This window comes from Stigmatopora argus, chromosome 1, assembly GCF_051989625.1.
Source record: "Stigmatopora argus isolate UIUO_Sarg chromosome 1, RoL_Sarg_1.0, whole genome shotgun sequence".
Lineage (NCBI taxonomy): Eukaryota > Metazoa > Chordata > Actinopteri > Syngnathiformes > Syngnathidae > Stigmatopora > Stigmatopora argus.
Genome location: NC_135387.1, coordinates 4,758,601 through 4,776,093, shown reverse-complemented (window position 1 = coordinate 4,776,093; position 17,493 = coordinate 4,758,601). Strand labels below are relative to the sequence as shown.

Below are 17,493 nucleotides of genomic sequence, written 5' to 3'. Positions count from 1 at the left end.
CAAAAATCCTTTTTACCTATACACAATATCCATCCTCCTTTCTTTCCTCCTTCTTTTCTATCGCCATCGAAGCTAATGCTGAAAGTCGGCCTGTGCTGTCGTTTTTATTCGATTTAGTGCTGAAAATGTTCGTTCCCGGTTGTGACAGGCTTGTGTGACATGCTAAAGTGTTTAATTTATTAACGATCGCATGTTGGGGATGTGCAACTAGTTTGGATTGGATGTATATCGGTATTCGATTATTGATGCCTTGTTGAGCACATAGCTTGGCCAACACGGGAGATTTCCTTCATACCAGTAAAGTTGGATTGAGGAAGCAACAACAAATCGCTATTCTGATTATTTCTCCCTGTGTTTCAAGAAAAAATACAGGGTACAACACTTGCTTGCTTCGGAGTTGTCCGACCTTTTTTAATGATGTCCAGCTTTTTTTCTTAAAAAGTCCATCTTGAAAATGGCTTTGATAGTAAATCTGCAAACAAATCCATTTCTTCTCCTCCTTCAGCCATTGCAGGTTGACAAAACCGCTATTAAATCAACACAACAATATATCTGCTTGTGCAGCTCGCTCCAGATACAGTTTGGTAGCTCTGGCTAGTCCACTCTATCACTAGCCAATCATAGTTGGTGAAAGCAATGACGTATCCCTACGTCTGCGAGAAGGCAATGACATAGCTGGTCAGCACAGGCTTTGAGCACCTTCCCAGGGACCGGATGGAGTACTTGGGAAGGTGCTCAAAGCCTGTGCTGACCAGCTGGCTGGAGTCTTCACAAAAATCTTCAATTGTTCCCTGCAACAATCCATCATTCCATCCTGCCTGAAATCTGCCACCATTATTCCTGTCCCCCAAAAGCCAACTATCGACAGCATGAATGATTATAGGCCTGTTGCTCTCACACCTGTGATCATGAAGTGCTTTGAAAAGTTGATAGCCCGCCATATCAGGAATACAATCTCTCCCTCAGTTGACCCTCACCAGTTTGCTTATAGAGCTAACAGGTCCACTGAGGATGCTATCACCATTGCTCTACATACAGCATTGAGACACCTGGAACACCATGGGAATTACGTGAGGATGCTTTTCATTGACTATAGCTCAGCCTTCAACACCATGAAACCGGACATTCTGACTAACAAACTCTCCCACCTCGGACTATCCTCCTCCATCTGCTGTTGGATAAAGAACTTCCTAACCAACCGACCACAAACTGTTAGACTTGGTTCCCACCTTTCTTCCTCCATTACACTGAGCACTGGCTCCCCTCAAGGCTGTGTACTGAGTCCTCTTCTGTACTCCCTGTACACTTATGACTGTACACCAACCCACCAGTCCAACTACATCATCAAATTTGCTGATGACACCACTGTGGTCGGACTCATCTCAGAAGGGGATGAGGCGGCCTATAGAGACGAGGTCAACAAACTGTCTTCGTGGTACTTGATGAACAACCTCACACTGAACAACACAAAAACTAAAGAAAAAATCCTGGACTTCCGCAAACAGAGCACAGATCTGGCCCCACTCCTCATAAATGGAGTTCGTGTAGACAGGGTCCAGTCCTTTAAATTCCTGGGGGTCCACGTCACGGACAAGCTCTCCTGGTCCACAAACACCACGGCAGTAGTGAAGAAGGCCCAGAAAAGACTCCATTTCCTGAGGGTACTCAGGAGGAATAACTTGGACACTAAGCTTCTGGTAACCTTCTATAAAGTCACTGTGGAGAGCATCCTGGCATACGGCATCACAGTGTGGTACGCTGGAAGCACGGCAGCAGACAAAAAGGCCATGCAGAGCGTGATCAACACTGCCCAGAGGATCGTCGGCTGCTCTCTGCCCTCACTGGAAGATATTGCCAGCCCTCGTTACATCAGCAGAGCTCGGAACATTGTTGGGGACCCGGACCACCCTGGTCACGACCTGTTCCAGCTGCTTCCCTCTGGCAGGCGCTACCGGTCTCACAAGGCACGGACAAAGAGGCTTAAGGACAGCTTCTTCCCCACAGCCATCAGGACTCTAAACTGCAGCAGCACGACACACAATCCCCTCGGTGTAACAACTTCGGGGTGAGGATAGATGAAGGACGTTGGGCGGCGATCTGCCTCCTGCTGGCTGACTAGGTAAGTAAGGAAGACAGTGGGAGGTAAGTGATCCATTTTATTCTTTGTTGGCATCGGTGAGGCAATCCTTCGCAGTCGCCGGGAGCTGGTTGCGCTCGGGAGGTGATGCGATGTATCCATCACGGCAGAATGCCAGCAAGTCTGAACTCTTGCCTGAGAAAAGTGCACTTCGTGGAGAAGCACCTTCAATTTTGTCATACGCAGCTGGGTATGATGACAATTAGGTTTTTGTCTAGTCAATGATGACGACAAGCCTAAGTCTGATTTTTTTTTTTTTTTTTTTATATCCCTATTCCTGCGAGAAGGCAATGACGTATCCCTACACCTGCGAGAAGGCATTGGTGTCGCCAACTCGAAATCTGATTGATTAAAGCAACAGTTTTATCGACGCTTGTTTTATGCAGCAAAGCCTGCAGAACTGATTGTGAAGACCTCAAGGCAGATTTCTGACCCTGGCAACAAATAGCTGAAATGTGATTGGTTAGATGCTTAAATGTGAAAATACACATCTGGAAGCAGCGCAACCAGGGGAAAAGCAATGAAAGGAAGCTGACAGACTATTTCGAATTATTTAATATATTCGTGGACAAAACATAATTAACATCAGTCTGTGATTCAGATATTTTTTTAGGCCAGCAGAGAAGGCTTTGCAGGCCCTGACGGTCCACCACTGGTATAAGCATATTTTACATTGAATTAGTGTGATTTGCTATGCCATCTTTAATACTAATCCTTAAACCAGGGGTGGGCAAACTATTCCACAGAGGGTAGCAGTTGGTGCAGGTTTTCATTCCAACCCATAAAGAGGACACCTTTTCACCAATCTGGCGTCCTACAAGTGCAATCAGTGGAATGCAGTCAGTTTCTTCTTGTTTTCTGCAGAAATTTCATTGGTTAAAGTGTAATTGCTGGATCGGTTGCAACAAAAACCTGCACCCACAGAAGCCCCTGAGGACCGATTTGCCCACCCCTGCCTTAAACCTTTTAAAATTATAAAAGTATAACACACAATGGCCACTACGCCGCTAGGTTGGCTCTAATGTTCGCCTACAGCACGGTAACTTTGTTTCTGGTTATGTGGAGATTCTTCTTCTCCTTGGAGCCAATCGGAGGCCAGTGGACTGGATATGGGCTTTCGAGGACCGGACTTGGCCACCCATGTCCTAAATATTCTTCTCTCTAGGTGATTTCTCTTAATAAAACAATTCAAAATAAACCACAAGGGGAATAGACCAAACTCCAATGAGGCACATTAAAACTTTGGGACTTTGTAGAGTCAGATTTATCATTATCCATGCCAAAACAGCTGAAAATGGCAAGTGAAAAAATGCCACATTTTAATTGATTCTATCTACAATCGTAGTGTGTAAAAATCTGTGATTACCACACATAAACCTTGAGTGGCAGTAAATGAGTTAATAGGAAGATAATGTGATGCATAATAAGAGTTTTTGCTCAATTTCAACAAAATCATTCAATAAGTTCCTGTGTTGACCCATATTTACATAATACCAACTGTTTACTAGTGGCTACCTGCACATTCATTGCACACTATCTGCACAGTCTCACAGTATGCAGACAAAAGCACACCCGGTAGCCAAATGCCGAACACACAATCATAGGGAAACTCACACATCCTCATTTTTCCATGCCACTGCTTTCCTAATCCCAGCCATGTATGGGGGACAAGTTGAAGCAGCTTGCCAGGGTTGATAGGAGAATTATGTGGGTTTTAACCAGCTAAATAAATAATTATGTTTGTGTAAATTGTTCAAAAGGATTTGTATTCTGTCTTTTCTATGACAGCGGCTCAGGCATATTGAGGCACGGTAAAAAAATACGAGTGGTAAGTCTGGTTTGTGTTCTGCAAATCACATATTTACACATCAACAAAACCATCAGGAAGGTACTACTAAGTGTGTAAGAGGGTGTGAGGTGATATGACTGTGTTAAGGAAAAACTGTAATTGAAGGAGATACGATACTTGCATCTGACTGTCACCACCCCCCCATGCCACCTTGCTACTCACTGTTTTACTGGACTTCTTAATTCTTCCATAATCCATCACATTGTGATGGCTGGAACATCAGCACCGCCTACAAAGTCTACATGCAGCTAACCCTGAAATTCTGCCAGCTCATGATGACTGAAACCACATTCTGTCATCAATCACATCAAGTCCTGAAATAGTAAACAACTTAAAAGTGAAGGATGTTAGCAGGTCTTGGTGGCAGGTTGGCCCTTAACTAACTGGTGAGAAAGGACAGTGTATATATATTTTTAAAGAACTTATTGTTGCATCAAGGTGTTAACATTGAATTTAAATACCTTGAAATCACAGGGAAAGCTAAATTTGTCAATAAATTAAAAGTCTGCAAAGTCCAAACTATATGTGGGTGTCAACCGGGGGCCAGATCAGTTTACACTTTTGTATGTATACATTTGTTGCTGTCAATCATTCCAAATACACATCTTGATACTCTCTTATATTTCGAAGGAGAAGATTCGGACATGCATGCATAAAGCAATACATATTTCAGAGTGAAGTCAATTTAAAATAAACAGTCAACTGCCTGTCACTGATAAAGTCATTTGGATGGGAGAAAATCTGTTGGTGGGAAAGCTAGTCTGCACTTACACTTGAGAAAAGGACATGTATTGGTTTGCAGTGATTTTGTTCTCATTTTAGCGGTGCTGATGTTCTCAACTGTGACGCAGCAAGTGATATATTTGTCAAATGGATTGGATGGATGAGAGGGAAAGCACGCATGGACGATAAGAGGGAGCGGAGGATCAGCTACTGTGTGAAACCCAGATTTATTCCAATTTCTTCTTGAGTGCACCACAAAACCTTCTGATGCAATGTCCTCATTTTCCTTCAAACCTACATTCTTCCATTGTTTAATTCATTTAGAAAAATCTTATCATTAAAATACATATATTTTCTATCATTTGGAATGAATTAGCAGACGAATGTTGTTTGTGAGTGATATTTAGACTGAGTAAATCTGAAAGAAAAAACAGACTGAACTGTTACTCCCTTAGAGTGGTTATTAAAAACTCAACATTGTTCTTGGATTTGAACAACAATTTGTTTGGACAACAGGTCATCAGCTTGTCAGAATAATGATGCCCAAACAATGCCTTCAGAAGTGGACAAAACATACAGATTTAAATTCACCTTTAAAGGCCTTTAAAGGATTTTTGCTTACCTATTAAATGATAGAATCTTGTAGAAGAGTATTCAAAAAAGGGGAAATCAAGAATCATACAGATCCTCAAGTATTAAAATTGTACCAAAAATAAATAATTTATGTAACATTGCCATCAGCTTTCTTAAAAAAAGACGTCATTACAAAATGTAATTGTACCATACTAGTTCAAACTGCACCATAATACGGCCCTGTGACGCAGAAAAGGAGAGACAATCCTTGCATGGACGCATCTTGGGCTCCATTCACATAGGAACTAATGAATGATAAATATTTACTTTTACGACCTCTTGACTCTATAAACAAACCTGGCAATTGAAAATCTATTATTTCATCATTTGAAAATAAAAACTTAATTTTTAATGGTGCACTTTGGACGAAGCTGGCCGAGACAACAACGACAGCTAAAGCCTTTGTCTTGGTTTGCATGCAAAGGTGAAAATGTCATTTGTCACTTGGTCAAAGCAGTCTTGAGAAAAATATTTGGATTAAATAACAGAAGAGACGATTTTCAGTCTGTCCCACAAACGTTCGGCGGAACGTCCATTCGGCGACCTGTCCGTCTGTCAAACGTCCGTCGGCGAAACGTCTTTGGGCGAATCATCCGGTCACAATAAATAATTAAATCCAAATAGCATTAATCAGTCTTTGAATTAACAAAAAAAACATGCATTTTGTTTTGTCTGCATTTACAAGCAATTTGCAGATTACAACATTGATCAATCAAGTTGTAAAAACTCAGAGGTCTTAGCAGAAGTGGGTACTGAACAGTATATAACAGTGTCTTCAACCCAATGAATGAATATTCCTTCATTCATTCACTTTCTGAACTGCTTTATCCTCAGAAGGGTCGCAGGGGTGCTGGAGCCTATCCCAGCTGACTTTCTGGCACAAGGTGGGGGACATCCTGAATTGGTAGCCAGGGCAACCTAGTGGCAATTTAGATTGTCCAACCAGCCTACCATGCATGTTTTTGGAATGTGTGAGGAAATCGGAGTATCCGGAGGAAACCCACGCAGGCTCCGGGAGAACATGCAAACTCCACACAGGTGGACCGACCTGGATTTGAACCCTGGATCCCAGAAGTGTGAGGCCAACACGATAATCACTCATCCGCCGGGCCACCCCATTTAAAATATTTTGTCTAAGATCATTTATGTAAATAATGAATAACGATGGAGGATAAGCGGTACGGAAAATGAATCAATGAATAACAATGGACCGAGCACAGATCCTAAAGGGATGCTTTTTTTCTTAATTTGCGTTTCCAGGCTCTGTTGGTAAGATCATTTTGGAATCTTTCATTAAGGTGACATGATCAACAGTTTTCAAATAATCTGAAAAAGGGACAAACAGCACTGCTTCATGTCCAGAGCTTCAGCTATATCATTTATGTCCTCTGTGGCGTCACAAGCAGAAGTATAATTTTCTTTATTGTGTTGATATTTATGATTCGTCATAACTCTAGTGTTTGTGATGATCAATAATAGAAGTAAAGGAACCACTAGAAAAAAGTAACAGGAGTAATGGGTCTAGATACAAATGAGAAATGTACTGATCACATCATGCTTAGTATATGAAGAGGTTTTTACCATTATCTGTTGCGAGGAACGTAGCTTCGTATATGTTGTTTTTGACAAAGACAGACTCTCTGTCGAGGATTGCCGTGGTCATGATCTGCCCATTGCTTCTGTTAATAAACAACCAGTCTGCAGGGTCATTCAGCTTGGAGTACCTAAAATTAAGACACAAGACAATAGTCTATTTTGGTGTTTACAAGCATTTATACACTTACTTGTGCATGTGCATATATAGATCGTTCACACAGTGCTATTAAGTCATGAGTCCCTAACCTTCACGGACTTTAATTCCTTATTGACTTCTTTTCCAGAGCTTACAGCCTACAGTCGATTTCACCCGATTTTCACTCCTATCTACTACACTTTGTGGTCAATTACCTTCCTTGTTAAGCACTGTTACAATTGCTTGTGTATCTTCTTGTGCAGTATCAGAAGGGTTTGTTTCAGGGAGAGCAGGTATAACTGCTTGCTAGTGCTATTATAGCTGGATATCTGTAGAGGCCTGCATAATATGAATGGGTGCCACAAGTGACCAGAAATGTGAGGCCCATTTTTTGGTTCCAGTCTACTGGTTGCATCTGTGTAGTGATCTTTAAACATGAAAATGGACTAAGAGATAATGGGCAAAGGAGGACTCATAGGATTTCTCATCTGCCACATTTGTCTCATTTCACACTTGTAATTTACCCTAATCTATCTTTCAACCTGCAATGCCTTACCTCATATTGCTACTTCTGTGTTTATACATTTTCCTATTACTGCCAGTATATTTTCATCTGCATGGGATTGCGATGGAGTAAGTCAACTACATTCTTTTTAGTTAACTTTCACTCCAGCTTGGCATTTGACAGCATTTGGAATCTTGGCCTTTACCACATTTACTGCCATTGACCGCAAAATATTCTGCAGCAGTAGAATTTGACATACATTAGCAGCTCATTGTACATTATGTTCAGACATATTTGTGTGCAATTGCATTGCCATACATGTTTTGTCTCACAAAGAGGTGATTTTTTTATTGTTTTCTGGAATTGGAGGATGGGAAATTATGCAGTGGACAGGAGAACATAATCCTTATCCTCCAGCAAGAGAGTTGGGATTTTCCCAGCAGGCAGCGAGCATGATACTGAGTGAAACAGCATGTTTCAAAAAGGGTTCACAAAGATGACATTCCCACGCTTTCACACAGGCCAGGCAAGCCTACGGACACAATCAGGTGGACTGTAAAGTCCTTACCTGGAATACAGTGAATTCATCACAGCGGGGCTGGGGGCATAAGGCAGTGAGACAAGGGAAATGGTTATTTTGTCGGGGGGGGATGCTACAATCAATCTATCAATAGTCTCCTGGATACATGTTTCTTGTTTTTTAATGGCTCAGTGGAAGAAACGCATGCAAGTGAACATTTTCTGAGTAGGGTTACCACAGATACTTAGAAAAATGATTTTTTGTTGTTTTATAAAGTAACATAGTTACATTTTAGTAAGTGATTGTTTTTTATTATTTTATTTTTGTAATATATTACTTTCCTATTGCTCTACTAACGCTGGTTGTCTTTTGCAGGAAAGGCTGTATGTATTATTATGATATGGGTGTTTGTGTAGTGATCATTAAGAACAAGAAATCATAATTTATTGGGAGCCCCTGTGTTACAAAGCCAGAACTGATTGTATTTCTCTTAATATGTGGGTCTTACTGATTCAGAAAGCTGTCTTGATTGCATTATTGATTAAATGCTCATATTTTGGTTATTAATTTTTCACTCTTGGTACTGCTAAATATACAGATTTTGATCACCACATATTTGATCTATGTTAAAAAATCTAGGGTGACCCGGTGGTGCAGTGTTTCTTCCACCTGACTTTGGTGTAGGGAGTCTGGGTTTGATTCCCACTTGGTGGCAGTGTGATTGTGAGAGTGAGTGGTTGTCTATCTCTCTGTGCGCCCTAAGACAAACATGAGACCAGTCTAGGGTGTAGTTGGCCTCTCACCCGAAGACAGCTGGGTTGGGCTCCAGCAACCCCCACAAGCTTTTCAAGAATGGGCGAAATGGAAGATGAAAGAATAAATAAAATACCTATGTACCATTGTCATATTCATGAAAGCATTATTCACTGTTGTCCCCCGCTGTAACATTATGCTCAGTGTGCACGTTAATCCTTTTCTTGGATAATCAAAATGATTAGTTTAACTTGTATTACACACAATAGTTGAATAAAAATCGAATAGTTGAAAACAATTGTAAAAATGTTCAAATGGATAAAAGAGAGCCAGTAAGTCTACACATTAATGATAAGTTTAATACAAAGAGAGCTGTTGATCTAACAAAACACAAGCAGTAACATTAATTTGTTATGAACACACAGACGGTGCCTTCCTCCTGTTTCCAACAGGATGCTGTCAGCCTGTCTCTCCTGTCAAGTATAAGCGGGCATAGAAAGGAAAGTGCTGTGGTCAAAATGTAAGATTTAATACAAAACGCTAACAGAAAAAACCTTACAAACCCAAAACTGGAAAAAAAAATGAACGGGGAAGCATAATGACGAGGAAAGACGCATAACGGCAAGAGGCAACTTAACGACAGAAAATGATTGCACGGCCGACAGACGAAGACACAAGGTTTAAATACACAGACAGGGGTTGATAAGACAATTGCGAACACCTGGGTCACAAATGTGAAACAAATTCGCAATCACACGGACAGGACACACCAGGGAAAACACACCCAACCACTAAGAAAACATGACCTAAGTCTTTGAAAGCTCTGCAGTACCCTATATTTCCACCGGATACTGACTTTAAAACAAACTATTTCACCCCTAAAATAAACTGGTGTAAAGTCTGGGACAAACTTTGAATTTGTGTATGTGACAAAGAGTTCCTGCAGCCAGAAAATCATTAGTAACCGAGGATTTTGTTGGTGAGTAAAACTTCCATCCTTCTGAAGGTTTCTCTCATTTGGGACTTGGTTGTTATGCTTATGATATGATTATCCCGGACAGATGAGTGATCTTAGCAAGCTGCAGGAAGAAATATGACATTTATTTTTCAAACCCCTGACCTAGAGGATGAAAAATGCATGTCTCCAGCTTAGGCAAGGTGGTTTGGGTAATCATTTATGCCTGTGTCCCCAGTCCCATGTCTCGACCTTACTGGTTAGGTGTCTGACAAGTGATGCATGAGTCTTCCTCTCACGTACATGTGCATCCACCGAGTACTGTCCACATTGCCTTCCTCCTGTTCCCAACAGGATGCTGTCAGCCTGTCTTTCCTTTGATAAGCACCTGTCAAGTATAAACCTTGACCCAGTGTCAGCGAACACGCTCAAGTCCCTTTTCACTCTCCTTTTATCACCACCTCACTTTTAGATGTTTCAACAACCTTTATATCCTGACACTGTGTCATATGTATTCATCATCTACTGACAAACGTATCTTTGTCGGATGCAAAAAAAGGCAGTATAAATCACACATTATACAAAATGATTTAAGTGTCATGTTTAGATCCCTATCTGATGCATAGTGTTTTTCAGTATTTTTCAATATAATTTTCATTCAAGTTAGGATATAAATTAAGACCAAATAAGATTCACTATATATAGTCCATGGAGTCTATTGTTTTGTTGTCAACACACTGCAGGCTTTACTAAAAAATGTGCTGAAATAACATTCTCTAAATGAACATACATTGCTAGTACAGTGGTACCTACCTCAAGATACAAGCTTAATTCGTTCCGGGCTCGTATGTCGATTTTCTCGTAACTCAAACGAACGATTGCCATTGAAATGAACTAAAAACAAATTAATTAGTTCCAACCCTCTGAAAAAACACCAAAAACAGGATTGGAAAAAATGTTTTATTTGTTCTAATTCGCCATCTATTAACAAAGTAACACATAACTAGTGGTTTAATATTACTAAAATGTGTTTAATAGTACTAAAATTATACGGATTTCTAAGGGGGCAGAGAGGGAGGGACAGAGAGAGAGGGGGGGGGGGAGAGATAGACTTTTTGCACGGCAACGCGCTTGTAACATAACATAAACAAATTTAAATGAACTTGGATTACGATGCAGACACTCAAAAATAAGTTTAATCGAACCTAACACTAAAATTAATTCCAATTTAGTTTGACATTTTGATACCTTTCTTCTCCCGGGTTGGCTCTTTTTGCCCCACCTCCACACTGACTTTCAGTCAATATCGAGGGTTGTTTGAGTTTGTATTCCTTTCAAAATATTCCCAAAATGATGCACACAAATGCCCTCACAATAGGATAACACACAGCCACTTGCCAACGAGAAGTAGTATATACGCCATTCGCACTGACTAACGGTAAAAAAAACACTGAAAAAATGCAACGCTCCACCCAGTGCTCGCAGAGACATTACAAAGAGACTGTTACGACCACAGACATTACAGGGAGTTGCGGGGAGAGAGACAGTGCCCATGATGTTCTTATGAGCAGCATCTCGCGACCGCTGTCTGCTCGTATATCAAAATTTGTCTCGTATCTCAAGATAAATATTTGCCTGAAATTTAACTCTTATCTCGAATTGCTTGTATGTCGGGCCACTCGTATGTCGAGGTACCACTGTACCTGATTGTCTGCTGCATCTGTAGTCGATCGGGATCCGTGGCCGAAAAGGTTGTCAGACTTGTGCCGGCTGGAACGCCCTCCTGAAATCTGATGTGTTTTGGGTTTGTGGGGAAGTATGGGGGTTCATTGACATCCTGCACTGATATGGTGACACCCGCCGTGGACTGAAGGGAGGACTGGATCCCACTGGCCAGATGGGCCTGGTTGGACACTACAACTGTCAGCATGAAGGCTCGGTTCATCTCAAAGTCAACCGACTAGAAGCAAGGACAAAGCAGAAGAGTAATTGTAATTGGTTAGCTTTGATCTCGATTTCACTTAGCAATATTTTCATACAATAACAGCCAAGCAGGTGTCATTAACGTTGCACTATGAGGAGGCATTGCGGGTATTTGCTGTAATGTGTATTTGATCTCCATTATTCAACTCTTCCTAGGATCCAGATTTAGACAAAACATTGAAAGACATAAATAGGTACAACTCTGCTACTTCCACTATTGCCCATCACTGGATCCTTTAAAATTTTGCCTCTCCCATACTTCCATCCATCCTCTGCTGATTTGTGTTCATCATCTTTGATTTACATACCTTAATGACTCATTAAATTCTTTATTTGTGTATTTCCATGTGTATTTTTTTTCACTTATGTTGATTGTCAAACCTATTATCTATACCCTGAAATGTGAATGACTTCTTGGCATCTCCCCAGAGAGATCTGTAAATATGACACGCTCTAGTTAAGACCTTTGGTTTTGTTCACAGATGGCTTAGGTGCCCCATGGGAGGTTGTCCATATCTGGTTGGTGGGTGTCATCCTGTGTGCACCAGCAACACACTGGAGGAAATAAGTGGGTCTCTTATAATGTCTTGACTTTACGCAAGACATGATTTCTGATGTGAACCATGCTGCTGTTCCCTGGAGTAGTTCTCTGTTTACCTATGGAGGCTTTCTATTTCTTGTCATTCCCAGGAGGGAATACTATCTTTTATTTTATGATTTCCTCATGATACCCCATGGTTCCCTATGGAAACCTGTGGCTATTTGGCTGCCTGCACAATTTTACATTGGGGAGTGTGAGGGATGGATAATATGCACTGCTCTAGATATAACAAAAAAAAAATCAAAATTCCAACGTGAACGAGTCAGATTCCAGAGGGAATTATACAAAATTATTTGTGTTATTTGTTAAGCAAGATTGCTGCCTATCTAATTGGGAAATCAATACCGTATTAGTACAGTAATCTTGCCAGTCATTGTGTATAGTTGTGAGTCGGAAGACTTTTAATCCCACGTTTTGGACAGGAGGGGTCATTCCAAAAGCAATAATGGATGTGTTCCAAATCAGAGCTGTTGTTCTATTTTTGATACCTACAATCACAAAACTTTTGAAATTGTGTCAATACAGAGCGTTTCAAAATCAAACGACTGAAGTTATGTAGATTTTCATCTCCGAAAAAAATTCCACATCTTTAACCAGTTCATAGTTACAGTAATACCTTGAGATACGAGCTTAATGCTTTCCGGGACCGAGCTTGTATGTCAATTTACTCGTATTTCAAATCAATTTTTCCAATAGAAAATAACTAAATACAAATTAATCCGATCCCACCCTCTGGAAAACACCAAAAATAGGATATTACAATGAAAAACATCTTTTTATTTGTTCTAATTCACCACCTACTCAGAAATTACCAAATACTTATCTAGTGGTTATGATCTTCAATATTAAAAATGTTTAATTACTCAGTACAGACACTGTAGCAGTGCAATGCACGGACGAGAGAGAGAAAGGATAGGAGAGAGATTTGACGGACGGAAACACGCTCGTAATATAACATAAACTTTAAATTTAACTTAAATGAACTTAGATTACGATACACACACTTAAATGGGTACAACTTTGTTGTGCTATAACCAAGGCAAAGGTGTTAATAAATTCCACCAAGTCCATACAGATTCTGCTGCTTTTGTTGTTGTGCTATAACCAAGGCAAAGGTGTTAATGAATTCCACCAAGTCCATACAGATTCTGCTGTTTTTTTCGCTGATTATCGAATCGGTCGCGATATTTCCAGTAAAAAAATGCAACCTGTACGGCCACAGTATGAAACACCGTTAAGTAACATGCTAGCAGGCTGTAGCTTGATCCACTTATATGACATCACAGCCAGAAGTAACAATTGTGACTACCTTTTTAGTGCTGCACTTCTATGTGTAATACATCTTCGATGTGATGAACGTCTCTGTTACAAAGTGATTTGCTTACCTTTACCACTGTCACCATGCCATCATTGGTTACAGGGTCAGTGCGAATGGTGAAGTGCCCAGAAGGGTCACCACTGATGGTCCTGTAAATAGCATTCCAGTTGGGGGAATGAGGTTGGTCGGCATCTATCACTGTCAAGTTAGCTACCACAACATCCACCCGATTCTCAGGAACTTCACCGGAAAACTGCAGAGAATAGAGAAAATATAACCTGTTATTTCAAATCAATATCTTATGACAACTGTCTTTAACCCTAGAATGGTAACCTGGGGTGACCAGGTGTCTACAATCTGTATGGGAGACAAACAAAAAATGGTAAATTTTTCAGTACGTACCAAATTATTTTTTTTCCTTTCAACACTTGCAGTATGGCAAATTATGCTTCAAATGACTCAAAGTACATCAATGAAACATATTCTGTACTATACATACACTCAACTGTTAGATACAGGGCATGAAAGGGGTTAGGTTTCACGCTTCTGAAATAGAGGGTTACCATTCTAGGGTTAAGGATATCTTGTGCATTGAGAGTGTGGCACTTGGTTTAGAGCAGGGGTGGCCAAGTCCGGTCCTCGAGAGCCCCAACCCAGTCTGTTTTCCATGTCTCCCTCCATCAACACACCTGAATCAAATAATCGGGATCAGTATCAAGCTTCTGGACAGCTTGCTGATGAGTTGATGATCTAATTCAGGTGTGGGAGAGGATTTGACTGGATAGGGGCTCTTGAGGACCGGACTTGGCCACCCCTGGTTTAGAGCATATGAGCCTTTCATTTCTCTTAAGTGGGGCTTTTCATGTAGAAACTCTAATGATCACACTTGTGATCATTACAACGAGTGATACAACACAATTGGACACTGGGGCGCTGCCTGAAAGTTTTTTGCCTTTTTTGAAATACTTCATTTAAATACATTAGCGTCCTGTCCCTGCGATCGGCTGGCCAACGATTCAGGGTGTCCCCCGCCTCAGGCCCGGAGACGGCTGGGATTGGCTCCAGCACCCCCTGCGACCCTAATGAGGATAAAGCGGTTCAGAAAATGAGATGAGATGAGCGAACTGTCCCTTTGAATGCTAAGGTGGAGAGAGAAAAAAAGAATTGAAGAAAGCAAAGAGGAGCCATCAACAGAGGAAGGGAAGAACATCTGTTTGTGGAAAATGAGTGGGTTTTAGTTGTCCCCTTGCAGTGCCGTTATGTTCTGATAAACCTAAGTACGAGTGAGCTGCTGTCTTTAATGGTGCGGATTGACCAAAGTCACACAGGCTCAGAGGCTAAAGCTAACCAGACAACTGAATCTCCGCCTAACTGAACAAGCCAGAAACCCGAAAATGATAGAGCATTGGTCGAAGAGCGATGACGTAAATGTGTCGACTCATCTATAGGCAACAAGCATGAAGCGTCACATGTCAACATGGGTAACAGACATGTTTAAAGCCAGTGAGCCGCTTATGTGGGTGTTTGATAGCAAAGAGCAAAGCTCCAGACCAAACACTCTAGCGGGTCATTATACCTGCTGCAACCTTTGAATCAACCAGCAAACAGCTGAGAGCTGTGGCTGGATTAGGGGTCTGTGTCTAGAGAGCTGTTCAGAGACTAGATGACATTTTTAAGAAAACATACAGCTCCGGGTGGTCCTTACACACTGCTGGCATTGAATAGGGAGCAGACTATTATATATTTCAATGAGAAAAATTTCGACATGTATACTCATGTTCTAAGTATCTGTTAGGTTTATCATTATTATAGATGTATATCAATATTATTATATATGTGCTTGAACGCTTTTCTTTTATGTTAGTTATTGGCATTAATAAAAGCCATTTTAATGCATATCTTGCAAAAGTAAGGACTGTGGTTCGCATCAAGAGGACTGGGAATGGCCTTGGGCAGGATGGGTTCACAACAAGCGGTCTTGGGAACTGTGGACTGTTTTCGGCTTCAGAAGATGAGTCCACAACGAGCGCCCTTGGGAACTGTGGACTGTTTTGGCTTCGCAGGATGGGTCTACAACAAGCGCTCTTGGGAAGATTCGGCAGACCTACAATTGTTTTGATGACTGTGATAAATTGTTATGAGACTCTAAAGTTGTTTAGACTTCTGTGGGGCATGGCGTTAAAATCTTATGAATAAATTAGCGAGGGAGCCCTCGAGTTGTTAGAATTATCCTGACCGGAGTCGTGAATGGATGTATTCTCTTCTTGCAAGAATTAAACAAAGATGTGACTTCAGATGCCTCTTTTATTGTGAATTTGGAAATACCTAAGGATTATTCCAACAGTATCAAAGAAAAAAACCCATAAAAGAATGATAACCGGTGATTTTGTCTAAAATAAATAATGATAAATTGTGTTGCCTTGTGTTGCATCAATTTATGAGTTCATTCAAGGCACACAAATTATTCATATCTCCATTTACAAGACTCATAATTAAAAACCTAATTATTCCAATCTTCCTATCCTTATCTAAGAAAATAATGTAGCACATTCATGTAGATAATGGGATAATAACAATTATGTGAAAACAATGAACTCACAATTGTATAGTATCTACTTGAGAGTTTCTGTTTAACTCATGGTAGAAGCAAAACATTTTATGAGCTTCAAAATTATACACAAAGAGTGCAGGAGGACTGATTGTTGATCAATAAATTGGCGTCATAAGTAAGGATATTCTGATGCTGTCTTTTTCAATTTTTTACTTCCAATATGGTTTTTTTTCAGGTTATAGGGTATGCTGGGTACATCACAGGGCACAATGAGACAAACAAATAATCACACTAATACCTAGGGACAATTTAGACCAACCAGCCTACCCTGCATGTTTTTGGGATGTGGGAGAAAACTGGAGTACCCAGAGAAAACCCACATGTGCATAGGGGAGGGAGAACATTCAAACTACACATAAATGGTCTCAATCTCAAAACTGTGAGGCAGAGATGCTAACCATACATATTTGGGCAGTAAAAATAATGCAAAAAGTAATGTAACCAGGACATGACAAATCATTATTTTAATTTTTTGTATAAGATGAACCTTGCTAGTACGTCCTCATAAGATGCGACTGAGCCAAGATCAGGGTAGTGGTAGAGTGGCCTATCCCCAAGTCGCGTAATGACCTCCAATGATTCCTTGGCTTGGCAAATTTCTACAGGTGATTTATCTGCAATTATAGCATGAGGGCCTTTACTTAGTTTACATGCCCTTTACTTACTAGGCTCGGTGTCTGAGGCCGCATTTGTCGGTCTTAAACGGGCGCTCACGAGTGCTCCAGTACTTGTTCACGTGGATACTGAACTGCCTTTTGTGGTCGAGGTTGACGCGTCGAGCTCCGGAGTGGGGGCCGCCCTGTGCCAGAGGTCCACGGTTGACCAGAGCCTGCACACCTGTGCAGTCTACTCCTGCCGTCTCAGCCCAACAGAGGCAATTTATGACATGGGTGACCAGGAGCTGCTGGCCATCGTCCAGGCACTGCAGGTAGGGAGACACTAGTTGGGGGGAGCGGGGGCACAGTTCCAGATCTTCACAGACTACAGGAACTTGGAATACCTTAGGGCCGCCAAGCGACTTAATCCACGGCAAGACCGTTGGGCTGTGTTCCTAACGCATTTCAATTTCACTATCACCTACCGGTCAGGTTCAAAGAATGCCAAACCCGGTGCCCTGTCAAGTTACACAAATTGGCAGAGGATGGGGCCTCTGATGATACGATCCTCCAGGGA

The 17,493-nt window shown here is 41.1% G+C and overlaps 2 protein-coding genes across 3 annotated transcripts in view; one reads left to right on the top strand and one right to left on the bottom strand.

The window, feature by feature from the left end:
• The window catches only part of LOC144079002 (cadherin-4-like), a 248,095-nt gene that overhangs the window by 13,800 nt on the left and 216,802 nt on the right, over positions 1 to 17,493 (bottom strand). For both annotated transcript variants that reach the window (XM_077607562.1, XM_077607632.1), the window contains 3 exons: positions 13,777 to 13,962; positions 11,511 to 11,767; positions 6,924 to 7,066 (listed from right to left, as the gene is read on the bottom strand). In XM_077607562.1, the coding sequence (XP_077463688.1) occupies positions 6,924 to 7,066; positions 11,511 to 11,767; positions 13,777 to 13,962 (586 nt within the window). The remainder of the gene's footprint in view (positions 1 to 6,923; positions 7,067 to 11,510; positions 11,768 to 13,776; positions 13,963 to 17,493) is intronic.
• LOC144079136 (cadherin-like protein 26) overlaps positions 1 to 17,493 on the top strand; it is a 233,655-nt gene that overhangs the window by 69,150 nt on the left and 147,012 nt on the right. The gene's annotated exons all lie outside the window — the stretch shown is intronic.